The sequence below is a fragment of the Schistocerca americana genome, chromosome 7 (genome assembly GCF_021461395.2).
Source record: "Schistocerca americana isolate TAMUIC-IGC-003095 chromosome 7, iqSchAmer2.1, whole genome shotgun sequence".
In the NCBI taxonomy this organism is placed as follows: Eukaryota; Metazoa; Arthropoda; class Insecta; order Orthoptera; family Acrididae; genus Schistocerca; species Schistocerca americana.
This window is the reverse complement of record NC_060125.1, coordinates 135,413,499-135,435,678: the sequence shown is the minus strand read 5'-3', so window position 1 is coordinate 135,435,678 and position 22,180 is coordinate 135,413,499. Positions and strand designations below refer to the sequence as shown.

Below are 22,180 nucleotides of genomic sequence, written 5' to 3'. Positions count from 1 at the left end.
ATAGCCTCCCATTCTTGCACCAGTGCCTGTCGGAGCTCCTGAAGTGTCCTAGGGGTTTGAAGAAGTGCAGCGATACGTCGACCGAGAGCATGGGGTTTAGGTCTGGAGAACAGGCAGGTCTCTCCATTCGCCTGATATCTTTCTGTTTCAAGGTACTCCTCCACGATGGCAGCTCGGTGGAGCCGTGCGTTATCATCGATCAGGAGGAAGGTGGGGCCCACTGCACCCATGAAAAGGCGGACATACTGGTGTAAAATGACATCCCGATACACCTGACCTGTTACAGTTCCTCTGTCAAAGACATGCAGGGGTATACGTGCTTCAATCACAATCCCACACAACACCATCAAACCACGACCTCCATACAGGTCCCTTTCAAGGATATTAAGGGGTTGGTATCTGGTTCCTGGTTCACACCAGGTGAAAACCCTACGAGAATCGCTGTTCAGACCATACCTGGACTCTTCTGTCAACATAACCAGGGACCTCTGTTCCAATGGCCATGTACTGTGATCTTAACACCAAGCTTTACGGGCTCTCCTGTGACCAGGAGTCAGTGGACTGCACCTTGCAGGTCTCTGGGCGAATAAACCATGTCTGTTCAGTCGTCTGTAGACTGTGTGTCTGGAGACAACTGTTCCAGTGGCTGCGGTAAGGTCCCGAGCAAGGCTACCTGCAGTACTCCGTGGCCGTCTGCGGGCACTGATGGTGAGCTGTCGGTCTTCTTGTGGTGTTGTACACTGTGGACGTCCCGTACTGTAACGCCTGGACACGTTTCTTGTCTGTTGGAATCGTTGCCATACTCTTGAAATCACAAGTTGTTGCACACGGAGGGCCCGTGCTACGACCTACTGTATTTGACCAGCCTCCAGTCGCCCTGGTATTCTACCCCTCATAACGTCATCAATATGTGTTCTTTGAGCCATTTTTAACACACAGTCACCATTAGCACTTCTGAAAACGTCTGCACACTTACTCGCTGCTCCGTACTCTGACATGCACCAACACACCTCTGCGTATGTGGGCTGTTGCCAGCATCACAGTGTGACGACCGCAGGTGAAATGCACCGCATGGTCATAGTCCGAGGTGATTTAAACCCGAAAACGGTCCACCAGAGCGTTGTTTCACCATGTATCAGCATTATCCTTAATTTATGAGTATGAGTGTAGTAATTCAAACGTATATGAATGCAAATTGATGACGAAATCTTCTTGGGCTTATATACCGGTAGCTTCGCCAGAATATGGTGACACACTGCGGGATTTCAACGCAGCCACCTGGCTGCAAGTCCGAGAAGATTCCGTCAGTAGTATACGCCGGGAAAGTTTACACGCACGTGCTAAAATCATATTCATAAAGCTACCAAATATGCAGCAACCAGTTGGGAACCACATGGAGCCCACCATTCATAAAAATCATATTTACCATAATTACTGAAATTTTAAATGGTAATCAATGGACATATCTAAAATAATACAACAAATAAGTGAGGCTGGTATATTAATGGTCTAAACAAGAATTAGATAGCCACTATTCACCACCTTAAAGCCTCACCCTAAAAGCTTAGTTTACAGCTCCAACACTTCTGCTCCCATCGACAGCTAGAAGAGAGTACATGTCCCTACTTAAACCTGTTTCTGCTCTTCCGTCGAACTATCACACTCACTCGAAATGTGGCATATAATGAGACACGACACAGCCGGGTAGTTGGTTTCAGCAACCACAGCTCACTGAACACCTCTGCCGGTCACTCTTCCTTTCACAGCCGGATGGGTCTCTGACACGTGTACTGGTGCCCAACAGAAAAATCCTTCTAGAATTTGCAAATACGTTCCCGTGGACACCAGTCATGGTATGACTCCTGTTTGGCTTGATGTCAAAAAATACACCCGTCAAGTGAAGCCTGAGCAGGAATACCTGTTGTATGGTCACTTCAGACAGGATTGCAGCATCAAAAAAAGTGGGTTCACTCCCACTAAGACCACACTGATAACGACTACGAGCTGCCCATACAAGGTGGTTATTAACCTTTTGAACCAAGGTTTTTCCTATACGGCTGGAAAGGCCTACACCACGTTAACAAATTAGAAATGTATGATCATACCGAGGTTTAAAGAGGGATATTTAAATTACTTCATTTCTGGAGGCTGGAAACAAACGAAATTTAAGAAAAAGCGAAAAGTCTTTCTTCCCTCCTCCCTGTGAAATGCGACAACTTACTGTAATATATCCTATCGCTAGCAGGTGATGCGTCATGTGCCGCAGACAACGCAGAATCCAGTTCTCTCATGGAGAATATGAACGTTTCCACCGACTTCAACAGACACACCGCGGCATCTTAAAGTTAAAACCAGATTGACCGGGAGGCAAACGATGATAGTCAAAGCGATGACATTGGTTTCGCACTAAAGCAACGACTGTGCATCTCCTACCTGCCAGACGGACCTTCCCAATCGTCTCCTCTAGAACTTTTGTGTTCTGGGATTGTTGACACGATCTCTTCTTGCGTACCATAATTATTCGTTGACGTCTCGCTTCACAACGCCAAATAACTTACAATAGTGAAAATAACCCTTTGTCATGCACAAGATAGTACACTATGCATGTATGTGGATGTTGTAGATGTAGGGGTGAGCAAAAGTACTGTCGGACTCTGACCCGCTGCAGTGTTAAATGGGTCTTTACCGTCTCAGTAAAATAATGACAACTCATGTGGCCTTTCATGGTAAATTTGGGATCCAAAACTGCTTATGCACATGGTCTATACCATACTTTTGAGTACTGTTATCATTAGGTCTGTCAGACAACGCTCACTGTACGACGGCTCTGCCATTATACGGACCGTGATTTCCGCAAGAGCGTATTAAAGCTGGAGTTTGAAGGTGAAATTTGGGATCCTGCAATAGTGGTGTGAAGTGGACGCGGTAGGCACAGAACGGATTGTTGTAAAATAGTCTGTCACTGAAGTCACCACCACTGGTTCGGCTATATAAGGACAAGGACATCGTCTTCGCGGCAGTCATTTACCACCTACCGGTGACCTAGGATTATCCTGGCGAATACTGGTGGAAAATTTACCATTTGACGTCTGTATAAGGTCGATAACACAGAACCTTCGGTCCGATCATTTATGTCCGTTTGTAGGTTAACGGTAGCCCAAAGGCGATTTTTCAGCAAGGCAGCGCACCACCTTATTGATTCCGAACAGAGTCCCCACCGTCCACCCATATATTCTGATCTCTGCAATATTGCAGACTTCTATTACGCTATCGGGAGCAATATCCATGAGTAACTGGCGGCGTTTGATCGGCCATAGGTCAGCCTACTGCCCAAAGGATATAGTTTCTCGCAGAGTCCTCGCTGCGACACGCCGCTGCCGACATAGCGACAACAGGAAGTCCTACAGAGAAGCTGCCTCTAACACTATTGCTTATGAGTGCAGATGCGTCAAAGAAACTAGGAACCTGAAATGATGGTACTTACCCAGAGTCGATTCGCCCACCACGCTGCTGCTTCAGGATTAGTGAAGTCGATGATATGGCCGACTCCATTCCACCAATTAGTACTGGAACTACCGTTAGTGTCATTTACGAAGTAGCCGTTCGCCATTCCCTCCGAGAGGTAGGGCTCGCATCCGCGATTCACAAACGGATGTATCCAGAGGGTTACACGGAATCCTAAAGCGTGCAGGTCATTTGTGAGTGTTTTTATGTCAGGGAACTTGGTCGCATTAAATTCGAAGCTTCCGTAGCAGGTTTCCCAGTTGTCGTCTATTTCTATTTGGCTGTTGTTGAATCCATAGGCGAGGACCTCGGCGGCCATCTGCCTGACCTTCATCTCGTCGACGTCGTCCTTGTAGCGCGCCCACGTGGACCAGATGGGGTGTGTGGTCATACGCTCGTCTGGGATCCCCGTCGGCGTGCCCAGGTAGTTCCGCACGGCGAACTCGTGGGCCTGCCTCGCATCGTCGAACATGCACAGGTCCCACTCCAAGACGGTGAGCGGTCTTTCCAACGGGTACGGATCCTGGTTCTTCGCAATGAAGCACAAAGCGTCGACCGAATCGTTGGTATTCTGGTCGATGAAAAGAGGGACGTGAGCTGGAATATGGACGAATCTCCCGTCAGAGAACAACCAGTAACGCACAGCAACTCCGACGTGGTCTGATTGTTTGGTCACGTACGAATACTGGCTGTAAACGTTGTTCTCTATGGGCCAGTACTGCCGGTACTGCTCGAGGCCTCCAAAGATGTGACTACCCGAGTGGTTCTGGCAACTGGTGAGGACTGCCGTTGAAGAGTTGACCCACTGCCTGAAGGTAGCACACTGGCTGACTCTCTCGTTCCTGCGGACGGTTATTTTAGTCCTACTGAAGTGGAAGCAGTCTTCGTCAGAGTCACTCTCAGAACACGCCGTAGGAAGGCCTTCGTCGCTGGGTGTCAGAATGTAGCCCAGGTCAACCTCACGGCCATCTGCAACATGTAGTTAGTCATTTTATTTACAAGTATAGAGTCAGGACCGCGTATAACATGCAAAAGTACAGGTCATACCAAAAATTTTAAAACATTTAATGATGTTACTCTGTGAATGAAATTATAGAGAAAGGCGTATCACATGCTGAAGTGATGAACAGCAAATAGTTGGAAAATATTCTAGGTTGTGTTGTCTATCAAGTGACACATGCCCTAACAGCATTCGTAGATATCCAGTACAAGCTAGAGCATGGAAGCCAACCCATCTAGAAAAAAACAGGGGGCTGAGAAGATAACACACACATTATCTGAGATATCAATTTTGATAGCTGTCGGCAGCAATTACGAACTTCCTCCATCATAACTCAACTTCTGTCATTACATAAAAATAAATTATTTGATCAAAGGACTTTTTTTTACTCTCAGTACATACGTAACAGATCTATTTGTCATGTCGAAATCACACATTTTCGCTCAGCACTGAAATCAAAATATCTCATGCTTCTCTGCAACGCAATGAAAAATATGTCTTCTACTGATAATAACGAGTAGTGAGACATATGGTTTGTTTCTTGTGACTTAAAAGCTATACCACATCATGGATACTTAGTCTTGATATACATTACGGAATCTTCCGTTTACTTCATACTGCTTTTTTTTAATTACAAAATGAGTGCTATACCTACCGAACAGATAGAGAAAGTGTATGAGGATATTGAAAGGGTAATGCAGTATGTAAAGGGGGACGAAAAACTAATAGTCATGGGCGACTGGAATGCAGTTGTAGCGGAAGGAGTAGAAGTAAAGGTTACAGGAGAATATGGGCTTGGGACAAGGAATGAAAGAGGAGAAAGACTAATTGAGTTCTGTAACAAGTTTCTGTTGTGACTTGGCAAGACTGCCAAGCCACTAGGAGATAGCCGAAAGGCACGCGTTGAAGCTCACGCAGGCTGGCGTGAGGTCTGGAACAGTTAAGGGAATTTATAGTAGCAAAGAACGTAAATAACTACTGGAATACTTAACTTTAATTCATAATTGGTGAACTTCTGTCTGACGGTACATGCATCACAAGATAAATAGCAAATGATAATGGCGCCTTGCTAGGTCGTAGCAAATCACGTAGCTGAAGGCTATCCTAACTATCGTCTCGGCAAATGAGAGCGCAATTTATCAGTGAACCATCGCTAGCAAAGTCGGCTGTACAACTGGGGCGAGTGCTAGGAAGTCTCTCTAGACCTGCCGTGTGGCGGCGCTCGGTCTGCAATCACTGATAGTGGCGACACGCGGGTCCGACGTATACTACCGGACCGCGGCCGATTTAAAGGCTACCACCTAGCAAGTGTGGTGTCTGGCGGTGACACCACAGTTTCAGCTAGTAATAGCGAATACCCTGTTCAAGAATCACAAGAGGAGGAGGTATACTTGGAAAAGGCCGGGAGATACGGGAAGATTTCAGTTAGATTACATCATGGTCAGACAGAGATTCCGAAATCAGATACTGGATTGTAAGGCGTACCCAGGAGCAGATATAGACTCAGATCACAATATAGTAGTGATGAAGAGTAGGCTGAAGGTCAACACATTAGTCAGGAAGAATCAATACGCAAAGAAGTGGGATACGGAAGTACTAAGGAATGACGAGATACGTTTGAAGTTCTCTAACGCTATAGATACAGCAATAAGGAATAGCGCAGTAGGCAGTACAGTTGAAGAGGAATGGACATCTCTAAAAAGGGCCATCACAGAAGTTGGGAAGGAAACATAGGTACAAAGAAGGTAGCTGCGAAGAAACCATGGGTAACAGAAGAAATAACTTCAGTTGATTGATCAAAGGAGGAAGTACAAACATGTTCCGGGAAAATCAGGAAGACAGAAATACAAGTCGCTGAGGAATGAAATAAATAGGAAGTGCAGGGAAGCTAAGACGAAATGGCTGCAGGAAAAATGTGAAGACGTCGAAAAAGATATGATCGTCGGAAGGACAGACTCAGCATACAGGAAAGTCAAAACAACCTTTGGTGACATTAAAAGCAACGGTGGTAACATTAAGAGTGCAACGGGAATTCCACTGTTAAATGGAGAGAAGAGAGCAGATAGGTGTAGGTGGAAAGAATACATTGAAAGCCTCTATGAGGGTGAAGATAGGTCTGATGTGATAGAAGAAGAAACAGGAGTCGATTTAGAAGAGATAGGGGATCCAGTATTAGAATCGGAATTTAAAAGAGCTTCGGAGGACTTACGGTCAAATAAGGCAGAAGGGATAGATAACATTCCATCAGAATTTCTAAAATCATAGGGGGAAGTGGCAACAAAACGACTATTCACGTTGGTGTGTAGAATATATGAGTCTGGCGATATACCATCTGACTTTCGGAAAAGCATCATCCACACAATTCCGAAGACGGCAAGAGCTGACAAGTGCGAGAATTATCGCACAACTAGCTTAACAGCTCATGTATCGAAGCTGCTTACAAGAATAATATACAGAAGAATGGAAAAGAAAATTGAGAATGCGCTAGGTGACGATCAGTTTGGCTTTAGGAAAAGTAAAGGGACGAGAGAGGCAATTCTGACGTTACGGGTAATAATGGAAGCAAGGCTAAAGAAAAATCAAGACACTTTCATAGGATTTGTCGACGTGGAAAAAGCGTTCGACAATATAAAACGGTGCAAGCTGTTCGAGATTCTGAAAAAAGTAGGGGTAAGCTATAGGGAGAGACGGGTCATATACAATACGTACAACAACCAAGAGGGAATAATAAGAGTGGACGATCAAGAACGAAGTGCTCGTATGGAAATAAAAGAAACATTCAGGAGTGGAATTAAAATACAGGGTGAAAGGATATCAATGATACGATTCGCTGATGACATTGCTATCCTGAGTGAAAGTGAAGAAGAATTAAATGATCTTCTGAGTGGAATGTACAGTCTAATGAGTACACAGTATAGTCTGAGAGTAAATCGGAGAAAGACGAAGGTAATGAGAAGTAGTAGAAATGAGAACAGCGAGAAACTTAACATCAGGATTGATGATCACGAAGTCAATGAAGTTAAGGAATTCTGCTACCTAGGCAGTAAAATAACCAATGACGGACGGAGCAAGGAGGACATCAAAAGCAAACTCACAATGGCAAAAAAGGCATTTCTGGCCAAGAGAAGTCTACTAATATCAAATACCGGCCTTAATTTGAGGAAGAAATTTCTGAGGATGTACGTCAGGAGTACAGCATTGTATGGTAGTGAAACATGGACTGTGGGAAAACCGGAACAGAAGAGAATCGAAGCATTTGAGATGTGGTGCTATAGGCGAATGTTGAAAATTAGGTGGAGTGATAAGGTATGGAATGAGGAGGTTCTACGCAGAATCGGAGAGGAAAGGAATATGCGGAAAACACTGATAAGGAGAAGGGACAGGATGATAGGACATCTGCTGAGACATGAGGGAATGACTTCCATGGTACTAGAGGGAGCTGTAGAGGGCAAAAACTGTAGAGGAAGACAGAGATTGGAATACGTCGAGCAAATAATTGAGGACGTAGGTTGCAGGTGCTACTCTGAGATGAAGAGGTTAGCACAGGAAAGGAATTCGTGGCGGGCCGCATCAAACCAGTCAGTAGACTGATGGCCAAAAAAAAAAAAAAAAAAAAAAAAAAAAAGCGGAATGTTGAGACAAAGATTCAGAAATCAGGTATTAGACTCTCAGGCGTACACATTAGTGTGTATAGACTCGGATCCCAGAAGTTCTCCCGCGCACCTTACAGTTTGGCCGAGCGGTTCTAGGCGCTACAGTGTGGAACCGCGCGACCGCTACGGTCGCATGTTCGAATCATGCCTCGGGCATGTATGTGTGTGATGTTCTTAGGTTAGTTAGGCTTAAGTAGTTCTGAGGTCTAGGGGACTGGTGACCACAGCAGTTAAGTCCCATAGTGCTCAGAACCATTTGAACCGTTTCGAGCTACGTCTCGCTAGGTCCCCTTTCTGGGTAGGATCTACAAAACATGACTGAAGTTAGACTTCCTTTGTGTTTCACAGTCTTTCGAGTTATTGTCAAGTTTTATGCATCTCTTTTTTTCTAAATTGCTCCACTACATTTAATTTTATGGTGAAACTCATTTACGTTTTATGCCAGTTATGCTACTTGTTTATTATACTAGTGATAGCGTACCTTTCCTAGTGTACAGCTTTATTTTCGTATTTTTTTGATATAGCTAAACCATTAATAGTGACGGTGCCTACTGTCTCCAATAAGTAATTTCCCAATCAAAGACCACCCTTCTCGAAGAAATATTTATCGAAAAAACGAAAATCAGCAATAGACTTGTATTATTTTCTGCAAGAACACATTAAATAACTTCTTGTAGTCACTGTCGGAGAATTCAGTTAATAAAGAAAATACTTATGAAAGGACACTCTGCAACTCTTCTACCAATACCTTTTCTTCACCAATGAGCGTACACACATAAGCCAGCAAATTATTTTTTATCGTGACAATGGACGTGCTTAGTCGAATATTTCTGATTATGTCTTTGTGAATATGTGTCTATTGTGTAATGTAACTTCTTAAGGTGTATCAGTGTTCTTAGCCCCATATGAGAGAGCTACATTACTTTTAGTAGTTCAAATGGCTCTGAGCACTATGGGACTTAACTTCTGAGGTAATCAGTCCCCTAGAACTTAGAACTACTTAAACCTAACCAACCTAAGGACATCACACACATCCATGCCCGAGGCAGGATTCGAACCTGCGACTGTAGCGATCGCGCGGTTCCAGACTGTAGCGCCTAGAACCGCTCGGCCACTCCACTTTTAGTAGTGTAAGAGATCTAGCTCCAGAGATTTTCATCCATATCTTCATCTACGTGGATACTCCCCAAATCACACATAAGTGCCTGGTAGGGGTTACATCGAACCTTCACATTACTCTCTATTATTCCAATCTCGAACTGTGCGCGGAAAGAAAACGAACACCTATATCCTTTCGTGTGAGCTATGATTTTCCTTATTTTATTTTGATGATCGTTTCTCCTTACGAGGTCGGTGTCAACAAAATATTGTGGCACTCGGAGGAGAAAGTTGGTGATTGATAATTCAAATGGCTCTGAGCACTATGGGACTTAACTACTAAGGTCATCAGCCCCTAGAACTTAGAGCTACTTAAACCTAACTAACCTAAGGACATCACACACATCCATGCCCGAGGCAGGATTCGAACCTGCGACCGTAGCGTACGCGTAGCTCCAGCCTGTAGCGCCTAGAACCGCTCGGTCACTCCAGCCGGCTAGGCGATTGATATTTCGTGAGAAGATTCTCCCGCTACGAAAAACGCCCTTGTTTTAATGATGTCCACCCCAAATCCTATACCATGTTAATGACACCCTTTCCCCTATTTCGCGATAATATATAACGTTCTGCTCTTCTTTGCCCTCCCTCGACGTACTCCATTAATTATATATGTTAACGATCCCAGATCCCGCAGCAGTACTCCGAAAGAGGACGGACAAGCGTAGTGTAGGCTGCCTCTTAAGTAGATATTCGTAAATGTCCTGCCAATAAAACGCAGTCTTTGGTTTACTCTTGCCCGCAACAATTTCTACGTGTTCTTTCCAATTGAAGTTGTTCGCAACTGTAATTCCTAGGTATTTAGGAGAATTTACGGGCTTTAAATTTGACTGATTTATCGTGTAATCGAAGTTTAACGGATTCCTTTTAGCACTCACGTAGATGACCTCACACTTCCCATTATTTACGGTCAACTAACAATTTTCGCACCATACAGATATCTTTTCTAAATAATTTTGCAGTTTATTTTGATCTTCTGATTACTTTACTAGACGATAAAGGACAGCATCATCTGCAAACAACCTAAGTTGGTCAGATTGTCTCCGAAATCACTTATATACATAAGGAACAACAGAGAGCCTGTAACACTACCTTGGGAAACGCGAGAAATCACTTCTGTTTTACTCAACGACTTTCCGTCAATTATTACGAACTGTGGCCTCTCTGACAGGAAATCACGAAGCCCATCAAATAACTGAGAGGACATCCCACAAGAACGCAGTTTCACTACAAGTCGCTTATGTCGTAAATTGCCAAAAGCCTTCTGGGAAACTAGAAATACGGAATCAATTTTATATCCCTTGCCAATAGCACTCAACAATTAGCGTGTGTAAACAGCTAGTTGTGTTTCACAAGAACGATGTTTTCTGAGTCCGTGTTGACTATGTGCCAATATACTGTTCTCTTCAAGCTAATTCATAATGTTCTAACACAATACATGCTCCAAAATTTTGCTGCATACCGACACCGACGTTAACGATATGGGCCTGTTCAAATGGTTCAAATGGCTCTGAGGACTATGGGACTTAACATCTGAGGTCATCAGTCCACTAGAACTTAGAACTACTTAAACCTAACTAACCTAAGGACATCACACACATCCATGCCCGCGGCAGGATTCGAAACTGTGACCGTATCGGTCGCGCGGTGGGCCTGTAATATAGTGGGTAACTCCTGCTACCTTTCTTGAATATTGGTGTGATTTGGGTAGCTTTCCAGTCTGTGGGTACAAATCTTTCCTCGAGCAAGCGGTTGTATATGACTGTTAATATGAAACTGCTGCATCACCATAACTGGTATACAGTGCTGACCGGAAGACTTGTTTTTATTAAGTGATTTAATTTGCTTCACTTCTCCCAGAACATCTAAGTTACTCATGTAGGCAACTTCTATTTATTCTTGAATTTTCTAGTTATTTTACATGTAGGGTATATTAAATTGTGCACAAATGGCCTTATTATTGTGTTCTTCTCTTTGCAGAAACTTTATGATCAGCTTATTAATAACTTGTTGGTCTATCTTTGAACCGAGCGAGGCTCAATCCCGTGTCCGGCCATCCTGATTTAGGTTTTCGTGATTTCCCTAAATCGCTCCGAGGAAAGGCCGTGATGATTACTTTCAAAGGGCACGGCCGACTTCCTTCCCTGTCCTTCCCTAATCCGATAAGACCGATGACCTCGCTATCTGGTCTACTCTCCAAAACAGCCCCCCCCCCTCTTCTCCTTGAATAACTACTACTGCTGTCTATCTGTGGAAGCCGTTCTGCATGACATGGATTCAAAAAAGTCCTAAAGGTTTCCAGTGATACGTGGCCGCGGATATCTACTTAAAAATCACACAGTTCCCGCAAATTACTGACCGATCGTTTGTAGGCTCGAACCTAGCGTCCGACAGCATCACAGATGTGTTCGATCGGGATCAGATCGCGCTAACTGGTGACCAAGACGTTGACGTAACTATCACGGTCATCAAGCCATTACAGCGCAATTCTGATCTTGTGACATGGACAGTCGTCCAGTTGGAAGATGCCATCCTTGTCGAGGAAAATTCAAGCTTGAAGTGACGCAGCGGTCAGCAATAACGTCCACGTAACCCACAGCTGACATTGCCCTTCGATTACCACCACGGGTGCCATGGAGGCCCAGCAGTGTCCACACTCACCTATATTCATGGCACGGTTCACGTTTAGAGCATCTGTACGCCTGTATGACGGCATATACAGATTCAGCCATCGAGCTGGTATAACAAGAAACGTGACTCAGTTGAACAGTCACACGTTTCCACTGATCCACGGTCCAGTCTCGATGATCCTGTACTTTGAACAATATCGGATCTCCATGGCAGCACGTCAACTGCTGTAGGGCCCCATGTTCGACCATGTGAGCTGAAAGGCGTACTCCGAAGCACTTGGGCCTGCTCCTCTATTTCCACTGTCGTCAGGTTTGCAATACGTAGCCGCCCATTCCGATTTACAGAAGTAGTTGTTACAGCATGTGATGTAAGAAGGCCGACTACTTCTGAAGATATTTTTACAAATATCAAAACCTTTATTTGCAATTTCTTGGCTGACTTTTCAACTTTTTGTATATGTGCAGATTGAACCGAGGAATGAAAATTTGCACCAAAGCCAAGATCCGAAACCGGGTCTCCTACTTAGTATGTAGATAATAATCACTACGCCACCCTGCCACAGTGGCTTTGTACAACTGCACAGTTTACCGTAGTACGCGTTCCTTCTCATTCCAAACTCCGATTCACGCCTCAGCCCACACACAACAGAAAAGTATAAGACTTGATAAAGGCTCTGCAACCATAAAGTACGGTTTGATTATAGAACTTAGTTAACTCACATCAGCATGGAAAGAAACGGAGGATCCTGCCTAAACCCAGTACATCACGGTCATCAGGCCATTACAGCGCGATTCTGATCTTGTGACGTGGACAGTTGTCCTGTAGGAAGATGCCATCCTTGTCGAGGATTCAAGCTTGAAGTGACGCAGCGGTTAGCAATAACGTCCACGTAATCCACAGCTGACATTGCGCTTCGATTATAACCAACTCGGTTGGAGATCCTCTGCAATACTGTACGAGTTTAGGGAGGATACCAAGTGAGCTAAAGCGGGGATTTCGATTGAAGGGGAGGCGTGCTAGCGCTGTCCGTGCAGTACTGGCGCAGTGGTTAGCACGTCTGCCTAGTGAGTAGGAGGCCCGGGTTTGAGTCCCGAACTTCCTACATATTTTCATTCGTCGCTTTAGTCTGCATGTATAGACTGACACAAAACAACACGCAACACCAAGAAGAAGTTGTACGAAATAAACGAAATTTTGTAGTCTTTTTCCTTCATCTTAAAGATGATGCTATTGAAATTCAGCGCTTGCAGCATAAGGGTGGCACTAGTAGCACCAGTATGTGGATGCAACTGTGATTTACTTTAAATATACTCTGGTACGGTAGTGAGCGTTAGTTACCTTTGAGATTGGACGTGGTGAGATGATGTTAATCAAGAATTCCTCTATGGGAGCAAAGTCGCCATTATCAGCACCTCACTGATTAGAGCGAGGCCGTGTAATAGGGCTGGGAGAAGCAGGTTGTTCCTTCTGAATTTACGTGATTGCTGGCGGCGGTGGTCGCGAGAATGTACGGGTCGCAGGAAGACCGGGTTACGGGCACCCACGTGGCACCTCCGAGTGGGAGGACCATCGTGTTCAGAGTATGGCCTTCGTACGTCGTACTACATCCGCAGGAGCAATTTGAGGTGCAGGTGGCACCACAGTGACACAACTAACTGTCAGAAGTAGGTTACTTCAAGGACAGTTCCGAGCTATCGCCGGCACAGCCCTCGGTTTCATCGAAGAATGCAATAATGCTCGCATCCTGCACTGGAGGTGCCTTCAATAACGCTGTGTCTCCTAAGTGTAGTAGCGAAGGCTGGGGGGGGGGGGGGGGGGGGAATGGGTAGGGGCAAAGTTTCTACAGGCAAATCTTCTGAGCGTTGACAAACGTACAAAATAGAAAGGAACACTGGAAACAGTGCACAAGTCACATGAAGAGCCATGGGACAAGTTAATTAGTATCTTAGAAAACGACGTACATAGTAGATAGCAATGCACATGCGAAGTAATCAAACACCTGAACAAGGAAGATAGAGGCAATGTCTCACTGCAAATCACACCCAGTGAGCAATGGATAAATCTTTATTCAGACTTATGGTACACAGAAAGCCGAAGACAATGCCGCAGAAATTGTAAATTGTGTACAACGAAATAGTAGATTCAGTTATTATGGAGGAGCTGCAAGACGCTTTCAAAGGTGTAAGGAACAGGATAGTAGGGAGTAATTGCTGAAGTGATAAAATATGGCGACTTATCACTAGATGAAAGGGTTTTACAATTAATAAATTAATGCTGGAGGAACTCCAATATCTGACACGTGGAGTAAAACAAAAGTACTATCTCTGTTCAAGAAAGGGAAACGCAGGGACTGTAAAAATGATTGTGGCATCAGTCTTTTAAACAATGGATACAAATTGTACTCAAAGATAGTCAGTCAATAACCGCATGAAGAATATCACAAAGCTGTTATTTCCGAGGACGAAATGAATTTACATCAGGTCATTCATGCACGGACAAGTGTTTGTAATGAAGGACATTAAGGAAAGAGACAGAGAATTTAATCTAGAGACGCATATGGCCGTCTCGGCTCTTGAGAAGGCTCTTGACCGTGCTAATTGTCATAGCCCGTGGAAACTGATATCAGAACGTGAATACCCTTATCATTTAATAGAGGTAGTGAAACCTGGAATATAGTTACTCTTTTTACTGTATTGTATTACAAAACTTTATCATCACAGACTCCAAGAAAAGCTTGCTTCACCACCAGTCAATAGACATATATATTAACTCCATTCTTCGTAAATGAAAAAGAAAAAAATAGAGGCTAGCGCTCGATGTGTACCTGAGTGTGCTTCTGTTTGTGGATGATACCGTTGCTTTTCAAAAGAATGAAGATAACCTACAAAGATCTTAACAGCAGCTCAACGAAATACGCAAGGAATATTACGTGAAGTTTCTAGTAATTAAACCAAATTGACGGCATTCCAAGGAAAATATAAAGCCAGATAAAAAACTTACATGATTCCGTTTTGGAATAGACCTCCCGAATATCTTACTTAGGCTGTGGCGTAAGTTTCGATAAGTTTCGTTCTTGAAAATAAAACACACACAAGTTGTCTGTCGTGCGATTAGCAGACATTGGGCAATTATAAACAAACAGCAGAAATGAGGTTCATCAGGAGGAAGAAGGACTGCGCATAAGAGACATGATTAGAAATACGGAGATACTCGTATTAGAACAGAATTAAATACTTTCAACATGAAAGAAAAAGTTGAAATGTATCGTGGATATAGGAGACATGAGAAAGTCTGGTCATAAAATCCGCAGATGATCCTGAACTACATATCGAGTGAGGAAAGAGGTGTTGGAAGACGGGAATGACTTTGTTTGTGACTTCTGAACGGGCAACAGCATGATCTTTTCTAAGAAGAGGGAAACAATCCTTAACAAAATCGTTAAACGAGCGTATACTTCGACTTGATTTTACTTTACATTTTTTAAAATTTGTATAGTTTCCTATCAGACTTTTCTCATTTCTAAAGGTCTTACGTAAGTTTCTCTGCTAAAACGCATTATGTAATAATATCTAACATCTGCTGGCCTGTGCATGCAGTCCGTTTTTCATCATCGCTATTCACTGTTATTATTTTAATTATTATTATTTTTAATTGTAGTGGTGGTACTAGTAGTAGTAGTAGTAGTACTAATAGTAGTGTTGACATCATTGTTACTATTAGTTTCGGGACAGTTCTGTTATTATAAATGGCGTAAGACATATGCAATTCTATCTCCAAATTACTTCACCACTTCTATTACTACAGTTATTGTTGGTGTTTGTATTATAATTATTGTCTATATTATAATCATTTATGCAAAATGTAGAACAAAACTCTTTGCGTGTGCATAAGTCTGGTCCAGTATATAACACTACCTCAAGGCCAATAAAAACAATTCAAGGAATGTATTGTACATTCAGAGAGATAGAAATGAAAAAAATGACGTGTAAGAATGCATGGTTTCGCGGCGATATGAATTAATAAAATTTTCTCGGGCTTCCAGCAACGTCAGGTGGTTAAAATCCCACGAGCTTTCGACTGAGCTCTCCCCGGTCATTGTCAAGTGGTAAGACTGACTGCTGTGTCGCCATGGCCGCGTCGTTATATAGCCGCATTGCTGTCTGTGACGTCACTAGTGCTGTCTTCCTCGCCAGATATGGTAAAGTTTTCATCCCGCGTCCGTCAGGCCCGTTTTAACCTCGCGGTGGCCGGGTCCCAGGCTGTGCTGAGCTGCAAACCGCAGTCCTTGTTGATGGTGTTTTCAGAGGTTTTTGTTTCAATAGCTTCTTTAATGACGCTATCCCAAAATCCCTTTGTCCTCATAACGACAGATGTCTCATCGAATAGAATTCGGTGTCCATTTTCGAAGGTGTGCTCTGCCACGGCTGATTTTTCTGGATAGCGTAGGCGTAAGCACTTCTCGTGTTCCGTCCAGCGTGCTCCACAGTGCGGAGTGTTTGGTCGACGTAGTAACAGCCACACTGACATGGTATCTTGTACACTCCAGGCGTTCTAAGCCCTAGAACGTCCTTCACAGGCCTCATGAGCTGTGAAATTTTTGCTGCGAGCCTGAACACCGATGAAATGTTATATCTCTTCAGGAGCCGGCTAATCTTTCCCGACACTGTGCCACAGAAAGGCAAAAACACAAGTTTCTTGCTTTCTTCTTCGGTGGTGTTCTCTTCTCTGTTGGTGTGTTTCTTGCGTGTCACACCAGATATAGCTTGTGACACCTGTCAGTGGCTGTACTAGTTTTCCCGGAAGACTTTTCGCAGGTGGCTCAGTTCTAGTGGCAGACTTTCTGCGTCTGACAAGGGAACCTCCCCATCGCACCCCCCTCAGATTTAGTTATAAATTGCCACAGTGGATAGGCCTTGAAAAATTGAACACAGATCAATTGAGAAAACAGGAAGAAGTTGTGTGGAACTGTGAAAAAATAAGCAAAATATACAAACTGAGTAGTTCATGGAAAGATATGCAACATCAAGGACACTGGGGACGCAGGAGCGCTGTGGTCTCGTCGTAACGTGAGCAGCTGCGGATTGAAAGGTCCTTGGTTCAAATCTTCCATCGAGTAAAAAGTTTAATTTTTTATTTTCAGTTTATGTGACAAACTCTTATGTTTTCATCACTTTTTTGGGAGTGATTATCACATCCACAAGAAAACCTAAATCGGGCAAGGTAGAAGAATCTTTTTACCCATTCGCCAAGAGTACAAGTTAGGTAGGTCGACAACATATTCCTGTCAAGTGACGCACATGCCGCCACCAGTGTCGTATAGAATATATCAGATGTGTTTTCCTGTGGAGGAATCGGTTGACCTATGACCTTGCGATCAAATGTTTTCTGTTCCCATTGGAAAGGCACGTCCTTACGTCTACTAATCGCACGGTTTTGCGACGCGGTCGCAAAACACACACACTAAACTTATTACAGTGAACAGAGAGGTCAATGAACGAACGGACAGATAATAACTATGCAAAAATAAAGAAAGTAAAATTTTCACTCGAGGGAAGACTTGAACCAAAGACCTCTCATTCCGCAGCTGCTCACGCTACCACGGGACCACGGCGCTCCTGAGCTCACATCGTCATGATGTTGCGTATGTGGCCCATGGAGTACTCGGATTGTATATTTTGCTTATTTTTTCATAGTTCCACACAACTTCTTCCTGTTTTCTCAGTTGATCTGTGTTCAGTTTATCAAGGCCTATCCACCGTGCCAACTTATAACTAAATCTGAGGGGGGTGCGATGGGGAGGTTCCCTTGTGAGACGACTTTAGCACGATGGACGAGGGTATTCAGAATGCCACGTTTTTGTGCCGCATGGTGGTGGCTGAGATCGTGCAGATACCGATCTGTGTGTGTCGGTTTCATGTAGACACTGTGGCTGAGGTGCCCATTCGTTTTCCGTCGAACGAGGACGTCAAGGAAGGGCCAATGCACCATCTGTCTTCCCTTGCATCGTAAACTTGATGTGGCCGTTAATGCTATTCAGGTGTTCTAATTGACATTTTCAAATAATGCCACATTAGGCGTATGTCGGATGCACGATAAAGCGAAGGCACTGGCATGTAATGTTCCTCTAACAGCAATGACTACTGCTGCAGCAAAATACTGAATATTTACAGAGGAAGATAATGCCCAGAACAAGAACAATTCCGTAATTAATGTGCTTCACTAGAAAGGAGACACATGAGACACAGAAAACAATAACTGGTAACTTGTCTTCCTTTGCTGTACAACATATGACAAAAAATTTAAATAAAATTGGATGTTAATAAAACTAAGGAACGAACATGCTTTGAAAATGGGTATAGCACTATGGAGAGCGCCCAGTCAGGGAACGATAACACAAAATACAGAAATGGCAATTAATTACAAAATTGCCTGAGAGAGAAAGATTTTGAGAGAAACACTTGCTTTGATTTGGTGAAAATCTTTACTAACAACCAGTGAGAAGCAAGGCATTGTATACTTTCCTGCACTGTTATACTACCAATTTGCCGCGCGGGGTATCCGTGAGGTCAAAGGCACCTTGCCATGGTTCGCGCAGGTTCCTCCAGCCATTTCGTCTTAGCTTCCCTGCACTTCCTATTTATTTCATTCCTCAGCGACTTGTATTTCTGTCTTCCTGATTTTCCCGGAACATGTTTGTACTTCATCAGTAATCTCTTCCGGGATAAGTTGCCGTGGTCGATCTGTAGAACTTCTTCTCCCTGACGTTTCGTTCTCAACTACGGAGAACATCTTCCGAGGTGAGTCGACGACTGGCTGCTAGAAGCTGGGGCCGCCGCTTATATAGAGATCGTAGGGGGCGCCACAACACGTCACGTGGCGTCGATGTGCAGCTATCTCTGGCTATCGTCTGTTCTCTTGATTGCAGGCAATCGATTGTTACGTGATTGATGCAACGTCGACCGCCATATCTTATCCAATTTTAATCCTTCTTCTTTACGATTAAAATTGTATTGATGTTTGTGGATTTCAATTGCCTCTCTATACATACGTGTATAATAGTGCGACGTCCTCGCTAGCACGCTTGTTTCACCAAATTTTATTTCGAGATCTCCATCCTTAAAAACATGTTCCGCTACTGCCGATTTGTCGATATGTCCCAAGCGACAGTTTATTTTGTGCTCCGTCAACCGTGTATTGATGCTTACTGAAAATAGGTTGAGGATAGACAGTGTTGGAACAAAGCTACTATATCAGTAGGGAACATATCGGCTATATGGGAGAGAGCTTCATCAACTGGAACCATCGTGAACAAAGACACTATATCAAATCTGACAAGTATGTCATTAGGACCGACAGTAATTTCCCTCAATTTCTCAAAGAAGTGTAGAGAGTTTTTAATATGACTCTCAGTTTTGCCTATGTAAGGTTGTAACAAAGAGGCAAGGTGTCTGGCTAGTTCTCGGGTAGGAGCAAGGATACATAAACCTGATGTTCCTTTGCGACCAATAGTCAACGCAATTGGAGCTGCTACCCAAGAACTAGCCAGACACCTTCTACAGATCGACCACGGCAACTTAGCCCGGAAGAGTTTACTGATAAAGACGCCGGCCGTGAAAGCCTACATGGAATGTTTGTACTTCCTCCTTTCATCAATCAACTGAAGTATTTCTTCTGTTACCCATGGTTTCTTCACAGCTACCTTCTTTGTACCTATGTTTTCCTTCCCAACTTCTGTGATGGCCCTTTTTAGAGATGTCCATTCCTCTTCAACTGTATTGCCTACTGCGCTATTCCTTATTGCTGTATCTATAGCGTTAGAGAACTTCAAACGTATGTCGTCATTCCTTAGTACTTCCGTATCCCACTTCTTTGCGTATTGATTCTTCCTGACTAATGTCTTGAACTTCAGCCTACTCTTCATCACCACTATATTGTGATCTGAGTCTATATCTGCTCCTGGGTACGCCTTACAATCCAGTATCTGATTTCGGAATCTCCATCTGACCATGATGTAATGTAATTGAAATCTTCCCGTATCTCCCGGCCTTTTCCGAGTATACCTCCTCCTCTTGTGATTCTTGAACAGGGTATTCGCTATTACTAGCTGAAACTTGTTACAGAACTCAATTAGTCTTTCTCCTCTTTCATTCCTTGTCCCAAGCCCATATTCTCCTGTAACCTTTTCTTCTACTCCTTCCCCTACAACTGCATTCCAGTCGCCCATGACTATTAGATTTTCGTCCACCTTTACATACTGCATTACCCTTTCAATACCCTCATCATACACTTTCTCTATCTGTTCATCTTCAGCTTGCGACGTCGGCATGTATACCAGAACTATCGTTGTCGGTGTTGGTCTGCTGTCGATTCTGATTACAACAACCGGGTCACTGAACTGTTCACAGTAACACACCCTCTGCCCTACCTTCCTATTCATAACGAATCCTACACCTGTTATACCATTTTCTGCTGCTGTTGATATTACCCGATACTCATCTGACCAGAAATCCTTGTCTTCCTTCCACTTCACTTCACTGACCCCTACTATATCTAGATTGAGCCTTTGCATTTCCCTTTTCAGATTTTCTAGTTTCCTGCCACGTTCAAGCTTCTGACGTTCCACGCCCCGACTCGTAGAACGTTATCCTTTCGTTGATTATTCAATCTTTTCTCATGGTAACCTCTCCATTGGCAGTCCCCTCCTGGAGATCCGGCTGGGGGACTATTCCGGAATCTTTTGCCAATGGAGAGATCATCATGACACTCCTTTTTTTTTTTTTTTTTTTTTTTTTTGGCGGACGTCGTAAGACATCCGTTTCAGTTCGTTGTGGATCGACTGACTCAGTTTTTTTTATTACAGAGGGCAGCTAACCCTCTGACCGAACACGCTGAGCTACCGTGCCGGCGACATGTCCTGTGGATACACGTTACGTGTCTTTAATGCAGAGGTTTCCGTTGCCTTCTGCATCCTCATGTCGTTGATCATTGCTGATTCTTCTGCCTTTAGGGGCAATTTCCCACCCCTAGGACAAGAGAGGGCCCTGGCCCTCTATCTGTTCCTCCGCCCTCTTTGACAAGGCCGTTGGCAGAATGAGGCTGACTTCTTATGCCAGAAGTCTTCGGCCGCCAATGCTGATTATTTATCAAAATTTAGGCTGTGGCGGGGATCGAACCCGGGACCGAAAATGTTTTGATTATGAATCAAAGACGGTACCCCCATACCACTGGTACACCCTTTATATTATGTATTTATAAAGTGTATATTCTGTACCAACATACTCCTTTTTTAACTGGAACAATGCCTATTGACATTAACAAACTAAGTGTGTGGTAAACTAGAATGTTACTGGTGTTCGTTGCAGGGGTCTAGTGCAAGTTGTTTATGAGATATCGTATTTTGACAAGTTCCCACACCGAAACTTGTACAATACCTGTTGCAGCACACATTAAAGAACAACACAAGTGAATACACTACGTATGTGGATTCTCACAAGTAACGAGACAGCTGACCATCACAGTTTGTATTCAAAATGACCACCGGCAGCGGTAATATGAGGGTTGGAACTTCAATAGTGGCTACTACGAGGGTTGGAACTTAAACATAAGCAACTACTAATCCCAACCGATACAAAAGAGTTAAATGTTTGCATCTGTTACTGTCCTTCAAAGTAGTCACCAGCGTTGCGTAGAACCCGTTGCCACTGATGCGGAAGGCATAGTATACCGTTAGCAGAGTCTGTTCTGTTGATGGTGCGAATGGAGCGGTCTACTGCCTGTCGAATCTCTGGAACAGTTTCGAAGCCAATGCCACCGTTAATGAACAGTATTACTTTTGTTTTCGGAGCTTCGCCTGAGACCAGCTTTGCGAAAGAAGCTGCGACACTTTCGCGCAACCCACCCGTCATTTTGCACGACAATGAACGGTCGCATACAGCGCAAGCTGTGGCTACTCTGCTCGGTCGATGGGACTGGGAAATACTGTACCATCCACCATACTCCGCGGACATAAATCCTTCTGACTTTGATTTGATTCCGAAGATAAAGGAAACACATCGTGGCATTCGCTTCAGAAGTTCCAGAGATTCTACAGGCAGTAGACCGCTCCATTCGCACCATCAACAGAACAGGATCTGCTAATGGTGTACTACGCCTTCCACATCGCTAGCAACGGGTTTTACACAATGCTGGAGACTGCTCTGAAGGCCAGTAAAACTTTGAAACACATATCTATCTGTAA

General features: G+C 43.9%; 1 protein-coding gene across 1 annotated transcript in view; it reads right to left on the bottom strand.

Moving 5' to 3' along the window:
- LOC124622792 (myogenesis-regulating glycosidase-like) overlaps window positions 1-22,180 on the bottom strand; it is a 51,204-nt gene that overhangs the window by 22,618 nt on the left and 6,406 nt on the right. Inside the window, exon 2 of the mRNA XM_047148585.1 lies at window positions 3,485-4,473. Within this exon, the coding sequence (XP_047004541.1) occupies window positions 3,485-4,473 (989 nt within the window). The remainder of the gene's footprint in view (window positions 1-3,484; window positions 4,474-22,180) is intronic.